Consider the following 15,166-nt stretch of genomic DNA (forward strand, 5'->3'; position numbering starts at 1 on the left):
ATATGGGAACCCGAGTGTGCAACTACTTGTCAGGTAAATGTTCCTTGAGGTGTGTACAGTGTGCCTTTGTGCATGAGGTGTGAATGGCAGGTGCACACGCACGTGCGTAGGTGTGATGATGTGTATACGCATGCCGGGTGCATGTGTCCACGAGGGCAGCCTGGCCTGGCCCTGCTCACCTGCAATGGACAGGATGACGACCACAAAGTCGAAGATGTTCCAGCCGACGGTGAAGTAGTAATGGCGCAGGGCGAACATCTTGAGCACACACTCGCCCGTGAAGATGATGATGAAGATCATGTTGATGTTGTACAGGATGTCCACCTTCAGCTGGCTCTGGTCGTCCGTCTCCACCATCATGGTGACCATGTTGAGGCAGATGAGGATCATGATCACGATGTCGAAGACCTGCTTCGTCACAAAGTCGTACACCACGCCCTGGATCTTGTTCTGCAGCACAGATGGGAGTGCAGGGACACATGTGGGTGCACAGTGGGGGGAGTGGTCAGGGCCCACACAGGACACGGACAGGCAGGAGACACAGGATACACAAACATGAAAGAGAGAGGTGTGTCAGGGCTTATGGTGGTGTTGGCCAGGAAATGGAGGGCAGACCCATCAGACCAGGCCATTCTATGGGGTCCCTGGGCATCCTTCCTTGCTCTGAAACCCTTCTACCTGCCAAGGTCCTCAAGCAGCCCCTCGCCCTTCCCCCAAGCCAGTGGGCGGCAAACTGCGGCTCGAGAGCCACATGCGGCTCTTTGGCCCCTTGAGTGTGGCTCTTCCACAAAATACCACGTGCGGGCGCACATGTACAGTGCGATTGAAACTTCATGGCCCATGTGCAGAAGTCGGTATTTTGTGGAAGAGCCACACTCAAGGGGCCAAAGAGCCATATATGGCTCGCGAGCCGCGGTTTGCCGACCACTGCCCCAAGCCATCACTCACTGGGAAGAGTGTCTGGCCATCATCTTCCTCCCCCTTCTAGGGACCCCTGCCCCAGAATCTACCAACTGAGGAGGTGAATGGACATTGAGGGGCTGTGTAGGGCCGGGTGAGGGGTGAACCAGGGACTGGAGTTTAGCGGGCAGCTGCTGCCTGTGCATATAGCGCCTCAATACAGTTACAAAGAGGCACCCCTCCCAGCCAGTGGACCCAGCCTCCCAGCCAGTGGACTCAGCCTCAGGCCAGGGACACGGCCTGGAGGGCCGAGTGTGGGCTGCATTTGGCCCTGTGGGCCCCCTCAGGCGGGAGCCTCACAAGCTGTGGGAAGAGAGGCCCAGAGGGCAGGTACCTGGGGCCTTGGAATTGGCTTCTGAGGTTTCTTGGAGCCAAGCTTCTTCATGGCATTATAGTATTTCTTCTGTTCCTCCGTCATAAAGATGTCTTTCCCTCCAAAGTATAGTGGGATGGAGCCCGTAAGGTTGGGAGGTCCCCCTTCTCTGCCTCCAGGACCTCCCTACCTCAGGTACCACCCTTGAAGCAACCCTCACCCCAGCAGGTGCCCCTGGTGGAAAGCGGGAGAGGGACATGGAGGGGCCAGAGATGGGGGTTGAAGAGGAGGAGGAGGGGCGATGACAGAGGGAAGGGAACCTGTGCTGCCTCACAGTCTGTTTTGGGCCACTTTCCATCAATATCTCATTGGGTCCCCAGAATCACCCAGAGAGGTTGGTAGCATCCTCTCATTTGATGGATAAGAACACCGAGGTTTGGGGAGGCCAAGTCACTGGTTCCAGGTTGCCTGGCGGGATCTGAACCCAGATTTGCTGCCTCAGCTGTGTTCCCAGCGACAGCACAGGGGTGCCGAGGCAGCGTCTGTGAACTATAAGGGCTGAATGGACCAAGGTCGGGAGGAGGGAGGCCCAGGGAAGGCGGGGCTGGATACTCATCTTCTTCTTCTGCTGGTTGAAGTTGTCAATGATGACGCCGATGAAGAGGTTGAGGGTGAAGAAGGACCCGAAGATGATGAAGATGACGAAATAGAGGTACATGTAGAGGTTCACCTCGTACTGCGGCTGCTCCCCTTGCTGCAGGGGCCACAGGGTGTGCTGGGTGGGCGTGGGGACACACGTGCTCCCTGTCCCACTGTGGGCAGGAGAGGCTTGGGGCCCAGAGGTGAACCCATCCACCCTCGGAGTCTCAGGGTCTCCCGAGGAGGCAGCATGGGGGTGGGGGTGGGCGGAATGTGCTGCTGTGTCTTTGGTCTAGTCCTCCCCTTGGCTCATTCATGAGCCATATCTCGTTGACCCCCACTCACCTCCCGGGAGTCCACGGCTGCATACATGATGTCCATCCAGCCTTTGAAGGTGGCCTGAGAGAGTGTGGTTGGGTGTAAGGGGTGGGGCTGCTTGCTGCCTCTATCATCCAGCCTGGTCCTCCCCCTGGGCCACCTGCCCACAGCCCCACTGGGCAGGTATCAGATAGAGACCAGAGAGGTCTGGGCACTACTTCAGGGTCCTGCAGCTCTGGGAGCAGGGTGGACAGTCCCCTAACAAGGAGTGGCAGAAAGATGGGGGCACCTCTATCCACGTCCCTGCAGGGCCAGGGGTCGCACTCACCACCTGCAGGAGGGAGAGGTAGCCCAGACCCACATTGTCGTAGTTGACCTTGACGTTGAGCCAGCGGACCTGGCCCGTGTACATCAGGCTCTCACACTCAGACTTGTTGTTGACCTCGGAGATGTCGAACCTCTCGGAGGTGGTGGTGTTGATGCAGTAATAGAACTTGCCGGCAAACAGGTTGACGCCCATGATGCTGAAGATGAGCCAGAAGATGAGGCAGACGAGCAGCACGTTCATGATAGAGGGGATGGCTCCCAGGAGGGCATTCACTACCACCTGGGTGGGGGTGGGAGGGAGTCATTGTCAGATCTTCTCCCAGGCAGGGGAGCCCATCTCCTCTGGGAGACCAGGAAGGGCTGGGCATGGCTACTCAGGGAAGGCTTCCGGGAGGAGGGCGCTCTGAGCCAGGCCTGGGGAGAAGTCTGCTGGGCTGTATGGTTGGGGCCAGGGGGGCAAAGAGTAAGGATGGGGGCTGCCAGCATGGTGGTTGGAGAGGACTCTCTGCTTGGCTGGAGCTATCAGCCCAGAGTTGGGGCCCCGGCCTTCTCTGGAAGCAGCCTGGCCATGGGTCACCAGGCAAGAGACAAACACTCTTTCCTCGGCCCCCATAGGAAACTCAGCCCCCGTGACCAGCCCCTGCTCACTTGTTCACGGTATTAGAGACACAGGCATCGAAAAGAAGCCACCAGACTCGTTAAAGCAGCTGGACCCTGGGACCAGAGTCCTGCACCCCACCAGCCCTGGCCACACAGGCCACCTCACTGTTCCAGGCTGAGCCCAGTCTGAGAATTGTTCCTTTTCAAGCAGAAGCCATGACATGACCTCCAGACAGAGTGGGTGGCACAGGCCTGGTGGTGACCAGGGCTCTATTCCTGGCTGGGGTACCAAGCAGCTGTGTGGCCGTGGGCAGGTCCTGTCCCCTCAGAGGGTAGGGGTCGGCCACTCTGGAGCCGGGAGGGCCAGCACTGGCCTCTTGTATGAACAGGAGGGAGCCACTCAGGCTGAGCGCACTGATGGGCTGCAACCAGCCGATTCACAGAGGTTTGTCCCTCTGGGGCTGGTCATGTTCCCAACAGACCTTTCACTGGGGAAGTCCCATTTGTCTTGCCTAAACCCTGTGTTTACCAGTCACTTCCACCCTCAAGAGCCCGAGGGGATCTTTCCAAACTTGCATGAACCTGAGCTCAAGGGTCAGTAGGCTCAGAGCCCTGGGCATAAGTACTTTCCTGTTTGCTTGAGTCTCAGAGCCATGGGGAACCCCAGTCTGAGTTGGAGGGGGACATCCATAAATACACAGACCTGCTTTCGGTCCACCCTTCTCCCTGCCCTGGCGCCCTCACGCCCTCCTGGGAGCTGCCGCAGCCTCTGCTGCCCCCCAGTGGTGGCAGAGAAGAGCTAAGGCGCAGGACTGCGGGCAGGAATGGGCACTGGGCTGGTTCAGGAGGGTGTCTCAGGCCCCAACCTCGCCTACAGCAGGACCCTCTGCTTCCCTGGTGGTGGCTGGAGTACAGACATGTGGTCCCTGCCCCTTGCCCTGTGGTGACTGCTCCCCCCCCCTCCTGCTCAGAGCCCCCCCCCAGCACCCACCCGCATGCCCTCGAATCGGGACAGTGCCCTCAGGGGGCGCAGGGCCCGCAGCGTCCGCAGGGATTTGATGGGTCCCAGCTCCGAGTAGCCCATCCAATTGGCCACCAGGCTGATGATGGAGACCTGTAACGGGAAAGGGGGGTTGGGGTGTCAGGGAGTGCAGGGCCCCTGGCTCCCCCCAAAGCTCCGGGACTCAGCCCTTGAGGACAGGTCTGCCACAGGGGCCTCCTAGACTCACAGCTCTAAGGGGTCTCTCCCAGGCCCCTTCCCTAGTGGCTGGTCCTCTCTAGTGGGAATTGTCCCAGCGCCTATAGGAGCCTGGGCTCTATCTCAGCGATGTCATCAATTAAACGGTGGCCCTGTGCCCGTCAGAGAGGTTACAACAGTGGTCCTCAACCTTCCTAATGCCGCGACCCTTTAATACAGTTCCTCATGTTGTGGTGACCCCCAACCATAAAATTATTTTCGTTGCTACCTCATAACTGTAATGTTGCTACTGTTATGAATCTTCATGTAAATATCTGATATGCAGGATGTATTTTCATTGTTACAAATGGAACATAATTAAAGCATAGTGATTAATCACAAAAACAATATGTAATTCTATATGTGTTTTCCGATGGTCTTAGGTGACCCCTGTGAAAGGGCCGTTCAACCCCCAAAGGGGTCGCGACCCACAGGTTGAGAACCGCTGGAATACAACATCTTCCGCAGATATGGGCAAGGACGGTCATCACCCTCCTACTCGCCCTCTTGCCCCCAAGGCTCCCCTTTCTCTCAGGGAGCGGAGGTCCCCCCAGCCTGTTGGTCCCCTTCCTGGCCAGCTGTGTCCGAGGAGCCTGAGCCCAGTCTCTGCGAGGGCAGGACCGCTAACCAGGGGTCTGACCGCTCTGTGACCTCGGGCCACTGCTGCCCCTCGGGCTGGGGCTTCCTAAGGTCCATGGCCACAAGGACGGCCTCCGGGTTTGGCTGCGGGGCGGGGGCGGGGCCGGGCCGGGGCGGGGGCGGACTCACGCCCACGATGAGGAAGTCGAGCCAGCACCAGGCATTGGTGAAGTACACCTTGAAGCCGTAGGCCACCCACTTGAGCAGCATCTCCAGGATGAAGATGTAGGTGAAGACCTTGTCGGCGTACTCCAGGATGGTGCGGATGGTGGGCCGCTGCTCGATGTAGATGTCCTCGAAGGCCTGCGGGCACCAGCACGGGGTGGCCAGAGCCCAGGAGGCCGGGCAACCATGTCCCCAGCCCTGCCCCACGCTGCTGGTTCCCAGGGGCCTGGCTCGGGGCCAGGCCGGTGGCTTCTCCCAGACTCCCCGTGCCCATCATGGGGGTGAGCGAGTTTCCCGTGGGGAGAAGCTCCTCGGGGAGTTCCTCGAGGGCTCTGGGCTGGAGCCTGTCCAGGCCGCGTCCCTCCCGCAGTGTGGGAAGGAGGGGCCCCGAGGGCCTGCTTTGGGCCTGGCACCTGCCTCGGCCCATGCCCATCCCCAGGGCGGTGCCTACCAGGGCGCCACTGCTGAGCAGGATCATGAAGACGATGAAGGTCTCGAACCAGTTGTGCTCGACGATCTTGAAGCAGGCCCTGCGCAGGGTCCACCACGTCTTCCCGCGGCCCTGGGAGACGTCCACGTAGAGGCAGGGACAGCGCTGCACACAGGCTGGGGAGCACAGGGGCACCACGTCACGGGCCCGGTGGCTGCCTCGCCATGCATGCCAGCATGTTCCCGTCACCTCCCAGGATGCCCCCTCCAGACCTGCACCTCACTTCCTCCCCATCCCCGGCCTCATGTCCTCCACTGCTGGTTGGAGATGGGCCCGGCCCCTCCCCTAGAACGGGGGTCCCAGGCTCTCCCCCCACAGCCTTCTCCGCCCATGTGCCAGCTGCTGCCAGAGATGCATGTGCAGCAGAAAGACAAGCAGGGGTGTGGGCCCCCAGCTCAGGGACTGTCCCACCCTCCCCGCTCCGCCAGGCAGCCTTCACTCTGCACAGCCGGGCCCTGTTCTCCAGAGCTGTGCCCTGAAGGGCTGAGCAGGCCTTTCTCCCCGAAGACTGACTCAGCGCTGCCTTCCCTGAGCCCCGCTTCGTGTCCAGGGCTCGATGGGGAATCGGCAAGGCAGCCCTCGGGGTGCTGCCGGCACCCGCTGCACACACTGAAGGCTCAGGTCAGGGCTGGAGGCACCCCGGCTCTGACACCCCTGCCTGGTGCTGCAGGGCGGGGTGGCATCAGGGGAGAAGGTCCCACATGCTTTTGGTGACATGCATGCCCCCAAGAGGTCCCCAAGGAGGCCATGGGCTGGGGTCTGCTGGGCCGGGGGTGCACCAGGCGAGGTGGGGTGCACGCATGCGGGCTCACCCTCGGTGAAGCACTCCTCAGGCTGCTCCCCCTCGGGGTTCTCCTCCACCTGCTCCTCAGCATCCTCCTCGGGGGGCTTGTAGTCCACTGTGCTGCAGACGGAGGAGTTCCTGTCCAGGGACTGGGGCAGCTTCTGCAGGGGCCACAGGGTCATGTGAACCCTGGGTCCTCCCACCAGGCGGGGCAGAGGAGGTTAGGGTGGGAGACCAGAGGGAGAAGAGAAAGGGGATTGGACAGACCTACTCACTCACTCACTCACTCACTCACTCAACCACGGATTATGGAGCGGGCACCGTGGCTCATGCAGAAGAACCAGTTACCAAGGCAGCCGTGGTCCTGCTCTTGTGGCACTTAGATTTGGAGCAGGGTAGGGCTCAGGCCTGGGCAGGGGCCTGAGGATGTGAGTGGACATGTAAAGGCCTCAGGTAAGGGAAGAGGCTGGGAGAAAAGCAGGCTGGGGTGGCTGGGGATGGCTCAGGCTGCTGGAAGTTCTGGGAGGCGTGGGAAGGCCTGAGGAGGGCAGCAGAGGAATAAGAAGCCTAAAGGTACTTGCGACAGGCCTGAATGGGGGTCAGAACAGACTGGGGCTGCCACAACCCCAGATATCAGTGCGTGGTGTCCCCAGGCCTGTCCCTAGGGGCCGTCTGGATGAGGAACCTACAAAGGACCAACAATTTTCCCAGCTGGTGCTCCAGCCTGGGGCCAAGAAACCTGATGGGAGTGGAGCAGGCGGGGAGGCTGGACTCCCCCACCTCCTCCTGGTGCCGCCCTAGGCCAGCTCCCGGGCCCAGATTCCCTCAAGGGGGGACCCTCCCATGGCTGGGGGTGAGGCCCCTGAAGAGGCAGATGGAGAGGGCAACTGGATGTCAGCTCTGGGTCCAGAATGGTGACTAGAAAACTAAGAGAGTCCTGGTGTCCAGTTGACAGAAAGGGAGACTGAGGCACGGGGCAATAGGTCAGCCAGGGCATCCACGGAGTCAATTGTTCCGCCCATGTGCCCCCACTCCCGCAATCCCCCTTGGAATCCTGCTTTCCTGGCTCTAGAGCGTGCTCAGAGCCCTGGCCTGGGTGTCTCCAGCCCTCCCCCACCCCCGCTCTTCATACCGAGGTCCGTGTCATAGTCCCGGGTATTTATAGCTTGGCAGGCACTCGGCCCTCTGGAAAGTCAGCGTGCCACATATTTGGGGGGAATAAGAAGTCAAGAACTTTTAGGGCAAAGTTCATTTGGGCCCCGGTGCCCAGCCCAGCCCAGGGCCCATAGGGTGCCGGTGGGCAGGGGGCTTATGCTCATCCTTCCCCAGCCAGGCCGCAGGGTGGGTGAGGGGCTCAGAATCAGCTCCCCGAGGAGGCCCAGGCAAGGCCCCAGAGCTTCCGGGGGTGACCACCAGCCCCTCACCATCCTGGGAGGGAAGGAGCAGGAGCAGGGGACATTTCAGCCCAGCCGCTGCAGGGCCCCTACAGGGGCTGGGTGGGTGGTCAGGGCTCTTACTGAGGCTCCCTGCTCTCTCCCTACCCAAACTCCTTGCTCCACTGCACCTCTCCTCAGAGTCCCCAGCCCAACCTGGCACTCTGGCCCACCCTGGGGAGAAAGGGACCAGCCCTGGGGGGGGGGGGGGGGCTCTAAACAGAAATCGGTAACAATGGCAAGAACGCAGAGTGGACTTAAGAGAGCCCTGGAGTAGAGGTTTCACAGGTAAGAACAGCCTGTCCGAGATCGCCACCTGCTGGTGAAACAGGGCCCTGCCGGAGTTGTGGGGGTGGAGCGAAGGGCGTCAGGGCAGGCAGGACCTGTCATACTAATCATGTCAACAACAGCAGTGACCGTCACCATTTACCCAGCGCTCACTATGTGCTGTACACACGTCCTCTCATCTAAGGTCACCACCACAGTGACCCCAGGTAGGCACCATGACCCCCATTTTTCAGATGGAGAAATGGAGGCTTGGAGGCTTGAATAAAGTCATACAAAAATGTGAAGCCGTGACCGCTGACCCCCCATGCCAGGCTCTGCGACGGGCTCACCTTGACATCCTCAGCCTCCGAGAAGGTGTCAGTCTCCTCCTCTGTCGGCATCTCCAGGTCGGACTCCTCGGAGGCGATGGGCACGTGGATGGTCAGGTAGGGGTTGTTGATGAAGTTGAGGTGGTCCAGCTCAATGCTGGGAGTTGGCCCGTCAGCCAGGCCCACGTGGTTCAGGATGTGATTGTCCTTCAGGTCCTTGTCACCCTCCTTGGGCGGTGGTTCCTTCTTCTCGTCCTCGGGGGCGCTCTCCCCGGCCTCCCCGGCCTCTCCAGCCTCCCCGGCCTCCCCGAGCCTCCCGATTTGGAGTATGATCTCCTTGGGGCTCAGGATCTTGCCGCGCAGCAGCCCCAGCAGGAAGGCTTTGGCGAAGCTGATGCCCCACTTGATGCGCCCGATGGCGATCTGCAGGTTGTTCATCTCGCCGTCCTCGTCCGGGGCTGCCAGGCTGTCGGCGCTAAAGGAGCTCAGCAGCAGGGCCAGGAAGAGGTTCAGGACCTGGGAGCAGGGGTTGGGGAGCCTCAGCTCAGCCTCCGGGCCCCTGAGGGTCCTCAGGCCTCCTGACCAGATCTACCCCATATTGAACATTTAAAACAGCGCCACCTAATGGAGTCCTCACGACTGCTCATGGAGGTGAGGCCTGCCACTCTCATCCCCACTTGGCAGGTAAGGAAACTGAGGCTTGGGCACAGGCTAGGACGTTGCGGACCCAGGCTGAGGCAAGGCTTGGGAGGCCCCTGGGTGACAGGGACTCTTTCCATGACGCTGTCCTCCGCCTCCACTACCAGGGGACGCAGAGCAAAGACCAGGGTGCATGTCTCCGAGCTCTCAGGACTTACTGGGAACCACTTCTTTGAGCCATCTTTTCTTTCCTGATAAGTGGGATTTTAATAGACCCTGTGCTCCCAGTGCTCAGAGGCATGTCCCCTATTGCCCTGGAAGGGGCAGTGACCCCTTTCTCCCATGGGGTCCCCTGCTCCACCTGGTTCTCTTCCCATAGTCCTGCTGAAAGGGACTTTAGAGGCTTCTGGTCTACCCACTGCCTCCCGTCAACTTTATCTCCCACTGGCCAGACATTTACTGGGCCCCTCCATTGAGCACAGGAGCCAGTGGCCTGAGGGAGCTCCCACCTGCTAGAGACAGACATCTGATCAGAAAAATCATATGCAGTGAGTTTGCACGGCCGTGGAGATGGGCACGGAGGCTCTGAGACCATGCTGCTTGGTTTCGAATCCTAGTTTACAAGCTGTGTGTCCAGAGGCAAGTCAGATCTCTGCTGTGTGCCTCGGCTTCCTCATCTGCATATGGAGATGTTTCCAGTCCCTGCCTCCTCGCATGGTGGTGAGCACACAGTAGGCATTCCAACATGTTGGCTGTTATGTGTGCAATATTGGAAGGCAGGGCCAGGCTCTTTCTCTGGGGGCCTTGGGGAGGCCCTGGGAGCCTGTCCATGGGAACCTCCCACCCTGGCCCATCTTCCCCGCCCGCCTCTCACTGTCTGACTTTCACCAGCGTCCTCCGAGGGCCTTTTGTCATCGTCTTAACCATCGTGTTAACATGATACCTTTGAAATAGACAGGGTGTCCCCACAAAAAAGTATACATTCTTTAACAGCTGACAGCTCAAATTTGAGAAAATAAATACTGCCTTGATGATTATTCAAAGTATGTATATACATTTTGGGGACACCCTATATATATGTGGTGTCTCGTATATATTATTTCCTTGGGGGAATGTACTGGGGGGATTCTGCCCCATCTCCACACCCCTACCTACTTTGCTGCCTTTGCCCCCCACCAACATTTCTTGGTCTTTTCTTCTCTCTCTTGGGGGGAGGCATCCAGTTGCCAGAAACACATCTGAGATGGGAATTAGCTGCTCTCTGGGTCAGCAGGGTTTGCACACGGCTCTTGCCTGGGACAGAAATAGCCTCCTCGGGCAAGGCGGGAGCGGGGGGACTGGAGGGGAGGGGAATGGACATCGTGCCCCCTGGGGGCTCTGAGGGGTGGGTTACCTATGACTTAGTCATTTCCCCTCCTTCACAGGAGCCCAAGGAAGTGCCCAAGTGCCATGGACGCGGGGGACATGGGTACCCACACTCCCTGGCAGGGTGCCCTCATGCCCTCTGCAAACACCTGCCTCCATGAGCCTGCGGGGGGGGGGGGGGGCGGGGACCGTGCCCAAGGAGCTGACATTGCCACCTCCCTCGGCTGCTCCACTCCCTCTGAGCAAAGTGGGAGAACCACAGAGCTGGACCAGAAAAGGGTGTCAGCGGTGGGTGAGGGAGTGCGTGCGGGGTGTGTGTGCGTGTGACACACACACAGACTCAGTGCGGGGGGGTTCCAGCCTCGAGCCAGACTGCTTCGGCTCACAGGTGACGGACTCACTTCCCGGGGCCTCTGCTTTCTCATCTACAAAGCAGAGCTGAGCACACGGAGCGTATTCCGAGTGCCGGATGAATGTAAACGGAGGCCAGCCGTCCCCATCCTTGCTGGTGTGGATGTCATCACTGTCAGCACTGCGGTTATTATCTATGTTATTGTCACGGGAGTTCAGAGACACAGGTTCTAGTCCAGGCTCAGCTTCTCACTAGCTGTGTGGTCTGGGCAGTGCCTCCTTGGAGCACAGAGCCAGCATCACCGGCCTCACAGGGTTGTGGACAACATCAAGGATGGTGCAAATAAAGCCCCTCACGCAGGCACCGGCTCCTGGCAGGAGTGCGAGGCCCCCGATGGGTATCTACACCACACACGCCTGTGACATGTGAACTCCCCTGACCTCGAGGGCCAAGCGCTTTGCTGATCACTGAGGTGTGTGTTGTGTAATCCTCAGGACCACCCGGTGAAGTGGGTCATCCCCATTTTCCAGACGAGACAAACTGAGACCAAATAGGTTACTAACTTGCTCAGGGTTTCCCAGTGAGTGCTGGCAAAGTAGGGGCTTGACATGATTTTGAGTTTGCACACAAAACCCCCTTGCAGAGCCTTTCTGTCACCCCCAGGTCCTCAAACTACATGACAAACTGCTACTCAGAGACTGCTACCCACACCCTAATCCTGCCCCCGAGGTCTGCCCAGGCATCTTCCCTCTCTTTCTCTCCTCCCCAAGACCTCCCTCCCGGGGACAACCAGCCTGGGGCCTCCTGTCTAGCTGTCCCTCATCCCAGGGTCTCCTCCTCAGCTGAGGTGACAACCCACCCCACCAATCTGCTCCTGCCCCCAGCCAGAGCTCAGCGATATCTGAGAAGCGCTGACCCAGCAGCCCAAGGATTCCACAGGCCTTTGCAGAACATGTTGGGGAGGGAGGGGGATGGGACGGGCGTCTTCCCGCCTCTGTTGCCCAGGGCAGTGCCTGCCAGCCACCGCAGGGGGCAGCTGAGCACAGCACTCTGGGTAGGACTGACCCCCACGCCACCCAGAGAAGGGGAGGAGTCGGGGTCGGCAGGGTGAGGATAGATGCCTGCCAGGCCCGAGCCACAGAAATGCTGGTCAGCTGGACCACAGCCCCACAGCCTGTTTCTCATCAGCCCCTGCACCCCTTCCCTGCACCAGCCCCCCACAAGCCAAGCCCAAAGTGGCAGGATGGATGCTGTTTGTGCCATCTAGGGATTCTCCCAACACCCGGGGCCTGATTCCCAGGTACAGAGGGTGAGAGGGTGGGAGAAAGCCAAGAGGCCCAGCAGCCTCAGATGCCAACTCCACACTGTGCCTTCTTGCACACTGTCACATCACTCCTCCCAGCCACCCTATCAGGGACCCACTATTTTTCTTTCATGTAAAATTGGAGAATCTAGCCAACCAGAGAGCAGTAATTGGTTCAAGGTCATGCAGATGGAAAAGGAGCTGGGATTGGAACTTAGACCTGTCTGATTCCAATTATTATGTTACTTTACCCAAAACACTAGGTTTCAACAGCACTAATCACAGTGCCCACCCTGGGCCAGCAGCAAGAGCATCTCCAGAGCTCGTTAGAAACACAGATTCCCAGGTGCTGGCCCAGAGCTGCTAGATCAGACTGGGGTGGGTGGGAGGAGGCGGCAGGTTCTAAGAAACTCCCAAGCAACTCTTAAGCAGGTTAAAATTTGAGAATCGTTGGATTAAACCACAAAAATTTTTGCCATTTTGAGGGAAACAAAAGAAAAAATAAACAAATGGGACTACATTATACTAAAAAGATTTTACACGGCAAAGGAAACCATTAATAAAACAAAAAGACAACCTACTGAATGGAAGATTTTTGCCAATGATATCTACGTTGATAAAAGAGAAAGATGCAAATTGACCATACCTTCGTGATGCCCACCAGCCAAATCAGGAGTGAGTATGCAAATTAACCCAACAAAGATGGCGGGTTAATTTGCATACACAGGCGCTGAGCAGCTGGGGCGGGGCAGGATGCTTGCATTGTTGCTATGGTGACAACACAGGCGTTCTTCATCGCCCCAGTTGCTCCCGGCCTCTGGGCAGTATGGGAAGGCGGAAAGGCGGCTTCAGCCTGAGTGAAGGCAGTGCTGGCAGCCAGGGGAAGGAAGGCCCATTCTTGCACGAGTCTTCGTGCATCGGGCCTCTAGTATCTTATAAAGGGCTAATATCCAAAATTTATAAAGAACTTATACAACGCAACACCAAAAAAACCAAACAAATCCAATCTTAAAAATGGGCAAAGGACTTCTCCAAAGAGGACACACAAATGACCGATATCTGAAAAGATGCTCACCATCACTAATCATCAGAGAAATGCAAGTTACAACCATAATAAGATATCACCTCACAACTGTCAGAATGGCTATCGTCAATAATCCATAAACAACAAGTGTTGGAGAGGATGTAGAGAAAAGGGAACCCTTGTGCACTGGTGGTAGACTGCAGATTGGTGAAGCCACTATAGAAAACAATAGAGAGCATCCGAGAAAAATTGTGGCCCAGAGATTCCACTTCTGAAGAAACCTAAAACACTAATTGGAAAGAATATATGCACTCTTATGTTCACTGCCACATTATTCACAATAGCCAAGATATGGAAACAACCCAAGTGCCCATCACCAGAGGAGTGGATAAAAAAGTGGTGATGCGTAAATACAACGGAACATTACTCGGCCATAAAAAAGACTAAAATCTTATCATTTACCACAGCATGGATGGGCCTAGAAGGTATTATGCTAAGTGAAATAAGTCAGTCAGAGAAAAACAAATATCATATGATTTCACTTATACGTGGACTCTAAAGAACAAAATAAACAAACAAAATTGAAACAAACTCATAGAGAACAGACTGATGGTTGCTAGAGGGGAGAGGAATTGGGGGACTGCGTGAAGGAGGTAAAGGGATTAAGGTATAAATTGGGCCCTGGCTGGTGTGGCTCAGTTGGTTGGGCATCATCCCATGCACCACAAGGTTTCTGGTTCCATTCCCAGTCAGGGCACATGTCCGGGTTGTGGGTTGTGGGGCTGTGAAGGAGGCAGCCAATCCATGTTTCTCTCTCTCCCTCTCCCTTCCACTCTCTCTAAATAGCGATAAAAAAATATATTAACAACAACAATAAAAAAGAAGTACAAATTGGTCGTTACAAAATAGTCACGGGGCTGTAAAGTCCAGTATAGGGAATATAGTCAATACTATTGAAATAACTAGCTATAGTACTAGGTGGGGAATGGGAATATCAGGGGGGAACACTTTGTAAAGTATGTGAGTATCTAACCACTAAGCTACACACCTGAAACTAATGCAAAATAATACTGAATATAAACTGTAATTGAAAAATAAAATTAAAGAAAAAATTTGCCCTTTTGGGGGGTTGAGGGGGCAGGAAGGGAAGAGCCATGTATCATGCAGTTCAACTCATAGGAAAAGGGCCCTCGCATGACAGCCCCCTTCAAAGGGAATAACGGAGATAAAAGAACGCGTCATGTCTTGGACACTTGGATTTCCTGGGCAAGCGGGGGGGAGCCACCCAGCCAGCCTCACTCACCACTAGGTTGCCGATGACCATGACCATGAGGAAGACGGTGAGGCACATGGCCTGGCCGGCCACCTCCATGCAGTCCCACATGGTCTCGATCCACTCGCCACACAGGATGCGGAAGATGATGAGGAAGGAGTGGAAGAAGTCGTGCATGTGCCAGCGGGGCAGGCTGCAGTCCGAGGCGATCTTGCACACACACTCCTTGTAGCTCTTGCCGAACAGCTGCATGCCCACCACGGCGAAGATGAACACGATGATAGCCAGCACCAGCGTCAGGTTGCCCAGCGCCCCCACTGAGTTGCCGATGATCTTGATGAGCATGTTCAGTGTGGGCCACGACTTGGCCAGCTTGAAGACCCGCAGCTGCCGGGAGGGAGGAGGGCAGGGGCGAATGAGGCGCAGGGACCCACGGTCAACCCGGGGGAGCCCTATCCTTAGGGGAAAGAATCATCTTGAACAGCTCGAGTCCCCATTCCCTGAGTGATTGGAAGGCCTCAGGTTGCCTCTCTGTTAAATGAGAACATTCATATCCTACTACCTCATGCTCTTCATATGTTCAAAAGGAAAAAAAAAAGTCCTTATTTGTCAAAGACACAGATAAAGCTTCCAGCCAGTGTGAGTCAGTGGTTGATAGTCAACCTATGAACCAGGAGGTCACGATGCCTGGGTGGGCACCGGTAGGGGG

The 15,166-nt window shown here is 57.1% G+C and overlaps 1 protein-coding gene across 1 annotated transcript in view; it reads right to left on the reverse strand.

Moving 5' to 3' along the window:
• The window catches only part of SCN4A (sodium voltage-gated channel alpha subunit 4), a 45,994-nt gene that overhangs the window by 3,409 nt on the left and 27,419 nt on the right, over positions 1 to 15,166 (reverse strand). Inside the window, exons 14-24 of the mRNA XM_059669952.1 lie at positions 14,488 to 14,844; positions 8,523 to 9,017; positions 6,501 to 6,633; positions 5,650 to 5,804; positions 5,163 to 5,336; positions 4,149 to 4,271; positions 2,559 to 2,837; positions 2,258 to 2,311; positions 1,890 to 2,027; positions 1,295 to 1,399; positions 180 to 450 (exon numbers count right to left, since the gene is read on the reverse strand). Of these exons, the coding sequence (XP_059525935.1) occupies positions 180 to 450; positions 1,295 to 1,399; positions 1,890 to 2,027; positions 2,258 to 2,311; positions 2,559 to 2,837; positions 4,149 to 4,271; positions 5,163 to 5,336; positions 5,650 to 5,804; positions 6,501 to 6,633; positions 8,523 to 9,017; positions 14,488 to 14,844 (2,284 nt within the window). The remainder of the gene's footprint in view (positions 1 to 179; positions 451 to 1,294; positions 1,400 to 1,889; positions 2,028 to 2,257; positions 2,312 to 2,558; positions 2,838 to 4,148; positions 4,272 to 5,162; positions 5,337 to 5,649; positions 5,805 to 6,500; positions 6,634 to 8,522; positions 9,018 to 14,487; positions 14,845 to 15,166) is intronic.

Source organism: Myotis daubentonii, chromosome 16, assembly GCF_963259705.1.
Source record: "Myotis daubentonii chromosome 16, mMyoDau2.1, whole genome shotgun sequence".
Lineage (NCBI taxonomy): Eukaryota > Metazoa > Chordata > Mammalia > Chiroptera > Vespertilionidae > Myotis > Myotis daubentonii.